Source organism: Glarea lozoyensis (genome assembly GCF_000409485.1).
Source record: "Glarea lozoyensis ATCC 20868 chromosome Unknown GLAREA13, whole genome shotgun sequence".
Taxonomy (NCBI): Eukaryota; Fungi; Ascomycota; class Leotiomycetes; order Helotiales; family Helotiaceae; genus Glarea; species Glarea lozoyensis.
The window spans coordinates 35264-49315 of record NW_007360987.1 but is presented as its reverse complement, the minus strand read 5'-3'; the positions used below and the strand labels follow the sequence as shown (position 1 = coordinate 49315).

The following is a 14052-nucleotide window of genomic DNA, read 5'->3' as shown; positions in this document are numbered from 1 at the left end:
GATAAGGGTTGCAACCTCGTAAGAATCTACCAGTTTTGTAATCCTCGAGAAGCCATGCAGTATCCAGGTGTATTGGACGCCTCATCAACCGACAGCATTTGGCATATTCCAGCAACGTGGAAGCGAAAGGAGAAATTGGATGATTGGGAACCCGAGATGTAACATACAGTTCTTGGGATGCCGATTTTCACGTAAGTAACTCGTACTTCGTTTTAGGTACGAAGGTACATGGTGCAGAATCTTCCTTGCAAGAGATATGTTATTTCGTTTCGAGTTTCCAGGACCCAATATCAAGGGTAAAGGGTTGAGGAATCAGTCGAAAAATCAGTCGAGAAATCGAAAACAGTTGAAGCAGATGGGGGTCATTGGTCGAGAACTCAATAGATACAGAATGAATCATGAGATACACATGAATTCGATTGGTAGGACGCGCGATAGCCACATGCTTCTGAGGGTTACATTTGGGTCGAAAGTTATTTCTGCAGCCAAGTACTTATTTCCTTACTCGGTGAGTTAGCTGCAGATGGATGGATGTTTTGCCTGTTTGTGATGAGTACTTCTGCTTGCAGCAAAGTCCGAAAACAACTTGTATTGACAACGACGAGCATTTTTCATGTCGTGGCGATGGTTTTGAGATCGAAAGACAATGAGATGTTGCCTCAAAAGTATTTCCCTCGTGGAACAAACCAAACAGCTCCCATGTCAATGTCTCAAGTCCCCTCATGGCGTTTCCATATCAAGCGGGCAGCATATCGAGGGCCTGGTCGTTGCTCAAGGGCCCTTGAACGACCCCTACCGGCACCCCAGCTCCACCCCTCCCCCAGCCGGGCGCCTGCATCCCGTTCCCGCCTGGTCCAAAATAATTCAAACCAAACTCTTTTGGCTTTTGCTCCGCGTGGCATGAGATACGCCCCTAGTCCTCAATCGAATTTATCTTACCAAGCGCATTGGCCGCTGCATTGCTACCGATACCGACATGCTGCAATGTCTGCAACGTAAAGAAGAGAGGCTTTCTTCACATGAGTTGATCTCTGTACCTTTGTATTTGTTTTGTTTCTTCAACCTGTGCCTACTTCTGTTCATTTTCGCTTAGATTTTCGACCACTTCCTCTTGCTCAAGTGGTAGACCTCACGCTCGACCTTCAGCGTAGGACATTCCAACTTCCACCTTAATTGGCAGCCGTTGTGCGCTCAGGACTATGTCTGAGGCGTTCAAGACTGATGCTCCGGCATCAGGCAATACTTCTGTGAACCCGTCCGAAAAAGGCCATTCCATCGTTAATCACACTGTGACTGAAGAGGAATTCGAGCGGGTGCATACACCTCATTTACACGCAAAGACATTCTTGGCTGTCTTTGCGGTTTGTCTTATTTACATTGCTCAGACCTTCACACTGGTTGGAGCAGGCGCTGTATGTCTTGCGCTTCGATCCTTCACTTGACGCAGAATATTTCTAATAAGTTTTATAGCAAGGCCAAATTATCGCTGGACACTTCCACAAACCTCAAGATGTCACCTGGATTGCGACACCAATCACGATCATGACGGTCGTGCTCTGCCCGATCTTTGCGCAAGCGTCAGATTATTGGGGAAGAAAATGGTTCTTGGTGATTCCATCCCTTTTTGGTTCCGTTGGAGCTGTAGTTGTCTCGCGCGCGTCGTCCATGTCCATGATCATTGCCGGATTCACATTGATCGGTGTCTCTTTCGGAGCACAATCTCTCCTTCATACAGTCGCATCTGAAGTTTTACCGCGACGATGGAGATCGTGGGGACAGGCAGCTGTCATGATTTCGAACGGCGTGGGCTTGATATCCGGTCTCCTTGTTGGTGGCCAATTGAACAGACACGGAGAACCAAATGGATTCCGAAACCACTTCTATATCGCCATGGCATTATATTTCGTTTCTGCCGTCATAACGACCTTCACCTATAAGCCAATCCCAAGCAAACTCCAATTGGAATACACGTTTGGACAAAAAATGGCTCGCTTAGACTGGATCGGCTATGGGCTCATGGCTTCCAGTCTTGTGCTATTCTGTCTTGGCCTGTCCTGGTCCCAAAATCCATTTTCATGGTCAAACGCCCACGTTTCTGCTCCATTTGCCATTGGTCTTGCATTGGCATTGGTACTCGTGGCTTATGAGACCAAATTCAAGAAGGATGGCATGTTCCATCACAGCCTCTTTTCTGGCAATCGAAACTTTACCATCGCTCTCATTTGTGTTTTCTGTGAAGGTATTGCCTTTTTCGCGGCAAACATCTATTTCGCTTTCCAGGTAAGTTATCCTTAACTTGGATATTAGGATTTTCTGACATTTGTCTTGCAGATCAGCGTATTATACGAGAAGGACTTCCTCATCGTCGGTCTTCGGTTCGCCATTGCGTTCATGTCGACGATGGTGACATCCGTTTTCATTGGTCTATACTGTGCCATTACTAAGAAAGTCAGATGGGCAACCGTCTTCGCCTTCCTCATCTTTGCAGTGTTCTTCTCGTGTATGGCAACCACCAACAAGGACACGTCCAAGGCTGCTTGGGGATATCCAGTATTGATGGGTGCGGGCTTGGGAATGACACTCATCACGCTGGTAACAGTAGCCCAACTTTCCACACCACCTGAGCAAATTTCTATTGCAAGTGGATTGCTTATTAGCATTCGGTCGCTTGGTGGCACTATCGGTATCGCAATTTGTATGTATCAACCAAAATTCCTGACTCCAATTGATACTGACTGTATGCAGACAATGCTGTCTTCATTGCTGGAACGCGAAATATGGGTATGAACGTTGGTAATGCTGCTGCCAAAGCTGGTCTACCACCAACCTCAATCCCCGCCTTCGTCACAAACCTCTTGGGCCAAAACACCACCGGGCTTGGAGCCGTCCCAGGTGTTAGCCCAACCATTATCGGAGCCGGTGCCGGTGCGCTTTTGGATACATACACGACAGGTTTCCGCAATGTATGGGTTTCTGCAATCGGATTTATCGTCCTTGCTGCCATTGGTTTGTCTCTCGTGATTCCCTTTTTTGAATCCTCTTGACTAATTCATTTTATAGCGGCCTGTTTCTTGTTCGACCCTAGCGAAGAATTCAATAACTTGATTGATGCGCCAGTTGAGAAGAAGGAAGAGATTTATTCGGACTAGAGGCTGTAGAAAACAGAACTTAGCAGAATAAGATTTTCATCCCCTCTCGTGTTTCGTGTTTCACCGTTCTTGGCTGTGTGGCGTAGCGGTGTCTTGAGGCTGCCAGAAATCCACCCTTATTTAGCCGAACAAAGTCGATCATCCCGTATCTTTGCTGAAACTACAACAACCCCCAGTGTCAGATCCTCACATCATCTATGTCACTACGTACCCGATTCCTAGTCGGCCTTTGCCATAATAAAACACAAATCAGCGTTAACAGCCAAATGATCACCGATGATATAAGGTGTGAGAAAATCACCGACTTCGAGGAAGACGCTGACGCCATGCCCGCGATGCTGACGGATGATAGATCCCATCTCTACATTCTTCACCGTGAGAAGAAGTATATTCCCGCAAAAGTCTTTTGCCACAACTAATCCCGCACTGCCCTTCGAGAATACCCGTATGGTCACTAAATCCATCCTATTTCAACTTCATGGTCCACGAAGGGCGTCGCTGTGCCCGATTCTCAACGATGGTGGAGATAGGAATGTCATTTCGCTATTCCCTATGATCCTTTGCAGTGCAACGAGATTTGCTTGATTCGGTCGTCTTCGGTTCGAGAGATGTCTGGCTAGTGGACAACATGTGCCTTCTCGTCCTACTTGGAATTATTAGACGGGAGTTGCTTAAGCGAAGGTTTCTAGTGGACATTAACACGACTCGCGAGCGCCTGTCTAACACCAGATTGGATTCTGATGCCTTCATTTAATTCGAAATAACCTTTCTGAGGCTGTACTTTGCTTTCCGTAAAATGGAATTCTTGATCGTTCCCTTGTCACGTTTTCATCTGCTCGCTTCGGGAAATATTGGACTGATTCATCCTTTGGAGCTGGCTCATGGCACTCCTGAAACTGATACCCGTGGTATTAGTGAGACTCAACGTTATTATTATCTCAAGCCAGCCCTTGACGGGGAATTTCAATCCTGTACTTGGGTGGCTTGTGGTAGTTTCCTCTCGGTGACTGGGACCTGTGGCCTGTTTAACGTACAAATACATGGAAGAGCTCAGCGAACAGAACTCTTGCGGTCTTCTGGGCACTGCTGAACATGTCGGTCAGCTTCGGTTTTGATTTAGCCCTCTTAAGATGCTCTTCTGGAATTCCCATAGGAGTATATGGAAGCATGGGAACAATACCAGGTGAACCAAGGAGTTCAAAGCCTCGAATCTGGTGTGTCGAGAGGGAGCTTTGACGATAGGGTTCGTGATATGGCACGAGGACTTACGCTCGATTGGATCCCAACTTTGAATCTTGAAGCCTGAATGTATATTGGGGGAGAGTTTGGTTGATTATAATTACTATCTCTACCGTCCTCCATTTCACAATCACAATCAGAATCACAAACACTCACTCTTACTATCATAAGATCACCTTCACTCAAATCATACCATATTTCTAAACTACCTTTCTAACATATACTTACTAATACATTCAACTCTACTATCTCTATCTCCTCTCACCTCACACAAGACCTACGTTTTACAATCATGCATTTTACCACCGCCTATCTCTCAGCTATGCTAGCAGCTTATGCAGCTGCGACACCGGTGGCTTCGCCCATCGACTCCGTGACTCTACTTCCTCGTGCGCCCCCCGAAGGCAAGATTTTAATTGGATATCGATCTTGCAGCAAGGTATGTCAAGACGCTTGTGTTCACCCCATTCTTCTGTCAAGACTTTTGGCAGCACGAAGACTCCATGCAACTATTGCTATATACTGACGCTTTCGTGTTTCCAGGCAGAAGCAAAAAGCACCAACAAGATCGGTTCAATCTATTGGAATGATAAAATGTATGCACACTATAAGGCATCTGGTCAATACGGTGTAGGAAAATCCCTGGCCGATAGAGCTGGGGAATGGGAATCTTTTCAAGACGGCGCTCCCTGGTGTAAGTTGATGACCTGTCGTTCTCGTTCGCGAAGCAATATACTCATATCCAACACAGATTGCTATGTTCTTGCCGACGAGGAAGCTTTCAAGGCTCAACCTAAAGCATACCTTGAGGAACCAGAGGACGGGGTTAAATGGACGGAGGCAAGAGCAGTAGAAGCCATTCAGGCTATCGAGGGAATGGAGAACGAGGATCCCGATGAGGTTCTTCGTTTCGGAGGCTGCGGTCACGTCAATGAACTTCTAGTTCCTCAGTATCTGCTTCCTTCCGGGAAATCATCGGAGGGTGGGCCACTGGGTTTGGAAACGAAGTGCTTCGATTCCCTAGAAGCTATGAAAGAAGCAATGGAAGAGGAGGGTCTTGGCGACGCCCCGATAGTGAGATTCCATGATTTCGAAATATCCGGGACAGCCTCGTTCAAACGAGGACTTGAGTTGGAGGCACGTGGGAAGAAAGATACAACTGCCAACATAAAAGTCGTGCCGGGTAAAGCTGGCGGCAAAAAGGTCAAGAGTGACAAGTCTGGCGACGAGACTGGTGATGAAACAGACGCGACCGACGCGACGGACAAGGTTGGCGGCAAAAAGGTCAAGACTGATAAGTCTGGCGTCAAGACTGGTGATAAGAAGGACAAGACTCAGGTAAAGACTGGTGGCAACAAGCCTAGAGTTTGCAAGATGAAGTAAACAGGGGTGGCGTTTTTAAGAAACGCTCTCAAGGCGAGGACATGGGCACATGTTTTTCTTTTGGGTGCTGGGTTTTGTAAGAGTTTGTGGAGTTACTACATGGTTCTGGAGTTTGGGTCTTTGATCTTGTTTAGAAGCTAGTTGGTTTGTTAGTGTTATAGACAAATGTATTACAACTGTTGTTTTGATACCGATAAGAAGTTTCCCCTTTCAACGCAGGTTGCTTAACTACTGAGAGCCCGATCGACAGGTTCTCTGTTACTATATCACTTCGATAACACTATACTAAATGTTAAAGTAGTATATGATGTATAATTTCTTAGAGACTTCGACACGTATGTAAGTGCTCTAATGCCTATCGATAATTTCAAAGATAACTACAGTCGATTTATTTCCATGATAGCGAAATGAGCAAGACTGGCTTCACCACGTGATTATTACTAGAGAAGAACACCGGGAACTAGTAGATAGTTGAAAGTGCATCACGAGTATCGGCCCGAACGTTTGAGAGTCGCGTTATCAATTTACAAGACCGCTGATTATTCCCATGGTTATGTTCAAGATTAAAGCAGAACAACCAGAAGTAACAACAGCGCTCCGGTTTACGAGTTGGTATCTGTCATTGTCTACTGTTCAAGCAGATGGTAAATATGGAGCAGCAATTTCGCGACTTTGTTCACTTTGATCCCTAGATCGACGCCGGCGAGGAAGCAAAAGCATGAGAACGGCACTGCTTCGTAGCGCTACTTTGGTGAAGTAGTCCACAGATAAACCTCGCCATGAATATCGTTCCGTACTGCAAATAATTGCTTTCCGATCATCATAGACCCACAAACTCGTGGAGAATATTGCGCTTTTATCCACATCGTTGAGGGTCTGGCAAAATGCATCGCGATCACAGTACATGGGACGGCGCAATAAATCTCAAACGAGAGAGGATAGAACCGAATGCCTTTTCTTGTTAGCTTCTGGGCATAGTTTTTGCAGCAAGGTCTGTTGCCGAAGATCGCCATAGAAATTTGAGTGACTTTCTTTTCTCGGGCTAGAATATCAGAGCTTGCTGGCGACTACGAGGGAACTGATGATTCATCTTCTCAGGCTGAAGGTGAGTTTAGGAACACTGATTAAAATGTATGGGTAGGCGACCCGACCCGCGAGAGGCTTTCAGGATGTATACAAGCGAACGCTAGAACATGAAATAGAAGTATTTCCGCCTCGTGGCGTGCAAGCTTTCGAGTTACTGTACTTCATACTTTCTTTTTTGTGGCACAGAAAGTCAGTTCTGGATGGAAAGATTTTAAGTGAAAATTTCGTGCAGTATGTGTTCACCACTTTCAGATATTGGCAAATACCATGCCAACCTGAAGAAGCTGAATCAAACATGATTTATTCTCCAACTTCACGAATGAAAGATTCGAATCCAAAATGCTCGTACAGCCAATGTTCTAGAACGCGGTCGGCTGGTCATGTAAACCCCTATCAATGAAACGGGTTAAGTTCCCTGCCCAAGAAGCAAAAAGCAAAGGGCAGATTAGGCCAACTTAAGCAAATGAAAAGCCTTCCGGACCGCACCCCGTCTTGGCCCTCGACAATGTGCCGTTGCAGGGCTCTGCAGATCTCCCGTTGGCTGTAACAGGATCCCGGGGAAGTGACGGCTGCTCTCGCTTAAGCAAGCACGGATGCGGAAGGGGGGTTGGATATCCCGGGGGACAACGGCCAACGCGTTATGGCTTTGTCGATGTTACTTGCACTTGAAAATGGCGCCACAAAACTTCGATGATTGGGTGTGTCGTGTGCTGATATATTGTTCACGCATATGGTGGCTGGAACAGCATGGATTGCGACTTGGCTCTTAATTGTCCTCTACAATGGTCGAATGGGACGGCCAAATCATATGATTCGAAGATTGGGGGTTCTAGAAGATTACCTTGACAGAACCATGTTTGAGTTTTTACTTTTTTCATTGTTCTGTTTGGCTCGTATATTGTACGCCGCTCCCCACGAGCATCGTGCTCGGCTGTGTCAGACAGAGGCGATAGACGAGTCGATGGTCACGATGCTAGGCTCCCAGCTGTGCCCTTTGAATGGAGAAACCGTGATGAAGACTTTACGGTGTCCCATAAAGAAAGGAGGAAGATAAAACCACCCGCGGACCATAATTTTCCGTCACTCTGTGCGAGATTACTTACTTGAAAACTCAAGCGACAGCAGCGGCATTCGTCTAAATTTGGTAAGACATCACTTGCCATTGAGTAGAAAACGGTCAATCAAAACAAAGGATAAAGTCCACATCAAGAAGGGATCCCTTGTTATGGGACAGAAGATGTTTTCGCTGGGGAATGCGGCTCGATCCCGCGCCGTGACATTGACACATCCGGGGAGTTGATATGCAAGCCACTTGAGACGATGGCTGTACAATACCCCTGAGTCTGGTTTGTTCTGCGATGAGGTTGTTCAACTCGAACGAGACATGGCCTTACAGATTCACACCGTTGAAAGTTGAGGGGTTGAAGTGCCAGGGAGCGTACGGAGTACATCTCGTTCAAAACACGAGTGGCCACTGATAACCATGCTACGAATACCAGCAATCCGGAAATCTCCTCTACGAGCAGAATGTTACATTACATCCTACAGAGTGCCGTTCAGGGCTCTCAATCCGATCCCGGCATGCTGAAGAACACTTATCCTTGCCCCTGTGTTTTTGCTTTTCATGGTGCTTGTATGGATTGAAAGTTGCGACCGTCTGAGCGTACACGCCTGATGTGAGGCCATATCCCATACGCAACGGGAATTCCCCTGAGATTTTGAGAATCGTGCTGGTTGTTCAGCCGTATACTGTATCTGTACAAACCAATTATATTACTCTTTGCAGATATTCACAAAGCTGAAGTTGAGACAACAGTCTTTGAAGCGTTCTCGACCTTCTTAAGTACGCTCCGCCTCCGATCGCAAACTACGTCAATCCCCAGTTTACTTCGAATAATGATTTGAGACGAAACCCGAAGGACGAATTGTACAACAACCTCAAGTTCCGACACACGAAGTACAAGCATCTCGTCAAGATGTGGCACGTAGCGGGCATGCCCATTGTGGAGAGGAACTATGCTTTGGTGGTCAACACATTCTTTTGGACAATTCTGGCCATGATATTCATTGCGATGAGATTGTTTACCAGAGCGTATATTGTCAAAAGAGTAGGGATCGATGATTATCTCATGGTTTGCGCGATGGTCAGTAAATTTCTAATATTTCTTCTTCAGTGGAAGGATCGTGTAATGGAGTATGAAATGCCGTAGTCGCTCTCTTTTCTTTTCTTTCTATGATAAGGAATAGAATGGCGACTGAATGTTGGTTATTGTTTGGAACTTGTTATTGTGTGCTTTACTTGTTTGTACTTAGATTTGGGAAAATGGATAACTGAGAACTGACATGTGTTTTTTAGGCTTTCTCAATTGCATATACAGTGACAGTATTTATTCGTATGTTGACCTTGCATTAGACTTTGCTCTTCTATGGTGCAGAAGGTGTGAAAGATTCCAACTAATTTTATTATAGAGATACGATGGGGTCTAGGTCAGCCAGTTAATCTTGCGACACTGCAGCAGTTCCTCGCTGTAAGTTGTCTATTTCTTTTGGTCTGCTTCTCCCCTTCAAGAAAAATTCTAATACGTCTTTGAATAGGCGTTATTCTCCACAGTCCCTTTATACAACTTCACCCAAACCTTTTACAAACTGTCGATGTTAACGCAATCGTATCGTCTATTTACAACTGTTATGGGTCAAAGAATTATCAAGTTTCTCATAGCTTGGATCATTGTTTGTGGCATTATGTCTGTTTGTGGGAGTATATTCTATTGCTTTCCTGTCGCGAAAGCTTGGAACTTCTCTCTAGAAGGTTTTTGTTTCAATCGCCCGGCACTCAACTACTCAATCTCCGGATTCAACATAGTCAACGATCTTATCCTAGTCGCTATTCCAACGCCCTTTTTGATGAAACTTCAATTACCAAAGAAGCAGAGAATAGTGCTCATTTCAGTTTTTGCTTGTGGAGCTATGTAAGTCTCCCTCTGAGCTTAATCTGCAAAAGTTACCTTCAACCTATACTTACATGTCCTATAGAGTGACTGTCGTCTCTGTAATTCGTCTCAAAGCGCTGTACACAAATCTCAATGGGCCTGAAGAACTCCAGCCGGGTAAGTCTCTCGCTTCTGTCGTAATGCATATACTAACCTGTATTTCGCAATAGTTACTGGAGTAGACATTGCTCTTTGGTCTGGTCTTGAGATCAACATGGCAATTATCTGTGGTTCCGTTCCAGCACTCAAGGCCTTCGTTTCACGAGTCATTTTACGAAATACACATTTGAGTTCATCTGGAGGACGAGAGGGATACGGAAAGTCATCGACTCATGGCCGACAATTCCCAAGAAGCAAACTCGATAGCCAAACGGCAGATGCATTCGATGACGGTGGCGAGCGAGGTCCTATGGAGATCATGGTACAGAGGGATATAGAATTGAAACATTTCAAAGTGGCGGATGATGATGGAAGCGAAAGCGATTTGATTATACAAAACAACCAGGTCTTGAACAATTTTTCAAAGCCGAATTTGGAGGGTGTTATGGTAAACGGAAAGGGAAATGATAACGCAAGTTTAAAATAGAAGGAAGCACAAAGTATTTGATAGAGTCCATTAACGATGTCCAAGCACGGAAGAATGATTTGTATGAGTAATTACAATCATTGTACAAAATTCGACTTCTGCACTCGCTTGAGGTGAGATTTTACGAGGCGCTTCAGTTCTCAGCAGTGAAATTAATAGAATCCTAGGTTCCGTACGGGAGAATGAGCTTTGATTTATTGGCACAAAGAAACAGAGAGTGCAAGTATGTGTTGTGACTTCAATTAGCAAAAGGTGGAGGTAATGAATATTGTTCTCTTGGAATAACGTTTCGACTCGTAATCTTCACTCATACCAACCCAACTATACATAACAACAACCCTGATATTAAAACGCGAGAAAATCACCTACATATTTAAAATGCAGACTTTCTCCGCCAGAAGGTCCCCCAAAACTTTCTGTCCGGTTTGCAAACTCTTGTTCCCACTACCGTGTTATATATCGACCTTCATTACCGTCGTGTCTCTTTTTTCTCTGGAACTTGGCATGGAACTCGCCAAAGTATATGACTTTTTTCCTCGAACATGAAGTGCTAGATATTCTGCGAACCACATGATGTAATTTGACCCCCTAACATGACTATGTTCAGTCATAAGGAAAATTTAACTGTTGCGAAATTTGAGTCATCAATTCCGAGAGACAATTCTTTTTCAATGGAGATTATCAAGTTCACAGTCTGCTCACCAACCTTATTCAACATGTATCTACTGCTGCTTGGATGTCTTAACTTTTGAGACTCTAAGAAGATGAACACACGCGATGTCCTGTTTTGAAAAGGTGTAGATGTGAGATGATGATGTGAGACTACATAGAACACCCAAGAAACAGTCACGCGACATCTGATGTACATTGAACTACTTAGCCCTACGGAGCACGTCTTATAGCTTAATAGAACCAATCTAAACACAGATGAAAGGTTTACTTGATTTTTGTGCAGTTGAACAGATACGACGCTTGGGTTTTACCTTCAGATGTGGAGCGGAGTTGTAAAGATCGATACCCAAATACGCAAATACTCATCTATCTTAACAAGCTTCACTAGATAGACAACGAGATAAATTTTGACACTAAAGATTTCCTTCGCAAAGCTGCCTATTGCATCCCCAGACCCAATGATATATTGCCCGAAACGGGTCTGTAGAATCGTTTGGGATCCTCGAACCTCCGTAGTCGTGTTCCACGCAACATAAAAACAGAAGACATAGAATTGTTGAACCCAGGTCCGACGACCACAGAAGGAAAACGTTTACCCATACGCTAGACCTCTACCCAGTCAATGAACTTCAACCAATTTCCACTAATCCTCAACTACCGGACTAGCATTTGACGTTCAATGCAGCATATGAACCTTTCCTTGCCAGTAAATGCTTCCACTACCTCCTGGGCCAATGTTGTGGCGGAAAGTGATGTAATCATTGTATTCTACAATGGTATCCGGATTTGCCCCGGTCATTGTTCCGTGAAAGATGTAGTTTTTGCTGACGAGGGGGTGAGGTGCATTCATGGGCATTTTTATTCCATTCCTCCACCATGCCAAGCCACGTTCACTCACAAGTCCAGCGATGATTTTCTGTACCGGTGCAGAGATGCGAAATCCCCAAGCGAGATAGTACTTGCTGCTGCAAGTATATTGCAATGATAATTTGCCGTTGGAATCGGAGTAGTCCGCACTTCCTTCGCAAGAGAAGTAGGTAGGGCCAAGTCTGCGAACGAGGGTCGATTCTTCTGATTTGAATAAGCTTTTGAGGGACTCATCAACAACCCCTGGATCAATAGGCGCGTCGAAATCGAGTTTCAAGGTTTCACCGTAGTTATTGGTTGTATTGGAGGGAGGGATAGTGATCGATGTAATCTGATTTTCGGACTTGGTGACCAGGGCATTGTTGTCAGGAGTCGGTAAGGCAAATGCCAACGTTACCCCAATTAGCGAGCTGATGTAGGTACCGGCGATGAGGAGTAGCATTCTCAAAGTATGATAAATTTTTGAGTGGAAGTAATGTGATGTCAAGACTTTTCTCTGTGATGTACTGGAGTTGTGATTTCGGCATGCGGGATGCTTCGCTATTTATCAGTAGCTAAGGTTATGTATCGGAGTGATTAAGTTCCTCTCTTATTTTCTCGGATTGATGACAAGGCTACAACGATATGCGTTACAAGTGCAAAAATCTGGTTTTCAGCTGAAGATTTAAAAAGCGGGAAAACGGTCGACTACTTTTGCTGACTTTATAACTACGTCTTCAGGTAATAAGCTCTTCTAGAAATAGGTAATGTGATATATAAGAAGTAGTTATGTTTACTTTATCTTATACCTAGAAATGTCGTCTTTATACAAAACTAGAAAGGGTGCGCTATAAAGTCGTAAAAATCGAATCCGGATGTCGAGGTAACCTCACTATGCCTCGCTAAGACCGAAGAACACGAAAATTAACCTCTTTACCTTCTCTAGTAGAGTTTACTAACGAGGTTTCTGAGTACAATATAAACTAGATATACTGACCCCTTGTATATTACAGTATCTATTCATAGAAGGGCTTTTTGTCTACAAACGTAGTCGTGCGCGACCGTTTTTACGGTCTTTGAGTTTCCAGCTGAAAGTCGGGTTTTCCCACTAGCAACGCCATATCGCGGTGTGTGTACGACCAGCAATTGCGGCTGATGGCCTCAAAATAACTTGTTAATGCGGCTTTGAATCCTGCCAAGCAAGTTCGGCAAACACAGTAGATATAAACACCCATTTGTTCGTCGAGATTACCAGTATAAGTCGCGGGGAGATTATTGAACCGTAGCAAATAGAAACGCAGAAAGCGAAATCCTTCTTGCATCCTGAAAGTAATTGAATGATGGACACAACTCTAAACCTTGGATGAATGTCTCGTCGACCAATTCAAATAGGTGAGAATCCTGTAGGATTTGACCGCCCTTGAGTTTGTATGCATGGCGACAAGAATAATAGCTAAAGGGAATACATGTACACATAGCCTAACTTAAATGCATCGTTATGCAGTGTGTTTACCTAAGTATAACCTTATATCTTGAAATGTCAGCCGCTGCACCAAGTTCGTTGTGCCGTAAAAAATTCCAGTCATATTGCACAACTCGACAACGTGCGAAGAAGCGTGTGGCGGTTTCCATACCAAGGCATAGCGCTATGCGATTTCATCAACGATAATATGCCTCAATAGGATTTCAGCTCAATTTGACCATTTCACTTCGAGCTGAGTGCTCTTTTAAAGCGTCTCGGCTTGACAGAAAAGCTTGGTCTCTGTACTTTTACGACGATGAAGAAGACACATATTTAGCTGCTCAATTTTATAAGGTCGGGCCGATATAACGCTACCTTTTGATATTGCGCCAGAAGACGGGGAAAATCGTTCGAATGAAGCGGTCTGGCAGTTTGGAGCGTCATTACCAGCACATAGTAATGGCCACTGTGAGTGACAGTCTTTGCGGATGTCGAATTTGGATGCTGACAATGTGCAGCAGCAATCGGTGCTACACCAAGTACCATTATGTTTAAGAAATGCAAAGTTGGTTGCAAATATGGCCTTAACACAAGCGACCGAGGAGACCACCAAAAAACAAGAATTACAGAGAAAGTGGC

At 44.7% G+C, this 14052-nt stretch overlaps 4 protein-coding genes across 4 annotated transcripts; 3 read left to right on the top strand and 1 right to left on the bottom strand.

Moving 5' to 3' along the window:
- Positions 1-1199: 1199 nt before the first annotated feature.
- GLAREA_09980 (MFS general substrate transporter) lies at positions 1200-3149 on the top strand (the record flags this gene model as incomplete). Its single annotated transcript, XM_008080030.1, has 5 exons — positions 1200-1412; positions 1471-2280; positions 2332-2695; positions 2746-3006; positions 3061-3149. The coding sequence occupies 5 exons, from the start codon at positions 1200-1202 to the stop codon at positions 3147-3149; spliced, it is 1737 nt and encodes a 578-aa protein (XP_008078221.1).
- A 1531-nt stretch (positions 3150-4680) lies between these two features.
- GLAREA_09979 (uncharacterized protein) lies at positions 4681-5771 on the top strand (the record flags this gene model as incomplete). Its single annotated transcript, XM_008080029.1, has 3 exons — positions 4681-4827; positions 4932-5082; positions 5140-5771. The coding sequence occupies 3 exons, from the start codon at positions 4681-4683 to the stop codon at positions 5769-5771; spliced, it is 930 nt and encodes a 309-aa protein (XP_008078220.1).
- Positions 5772-8833: 3062 nt separating this feature from the next.
- On the top strand, positions 8834-10433 carry GLAREA_09978 (uncharacterized protein; the record flags this gene model as incomplete). Its single annotated transcript, XM_008080028.1, has 6 exons — positions 8834-9001; positions 9214-9250; positions 9327-9385; positions 9453-9826; positions 9891-9964; positions 10018-10433. 6 exons carry the CDS (start codon positions 8834-8836, stop codon positions 10431-10433), a joined length of 1128 nt encoding a protein of 375 aa, XP_008078219.1.
- Positions 10434-11781: 1348 nt separating this feature from the next.
- On the bottom strand, positions 11782-12414 carry GLAREA_09977 (uncharacterized protein; the record flags this gene model as incomplete). The annotated part of the gene is made up of 1 exon (XM_008080027.1): positions 11782-12414. One exon carries the CDS (start codon positions 12412-12414, stop codon positions 11782-11784), a length of 633 nt encoding a protein of 210 aa, XP_008078218.1.
- Between the last annotated feature and the right edge of the window lie 1638 nt (positions 12415-14052).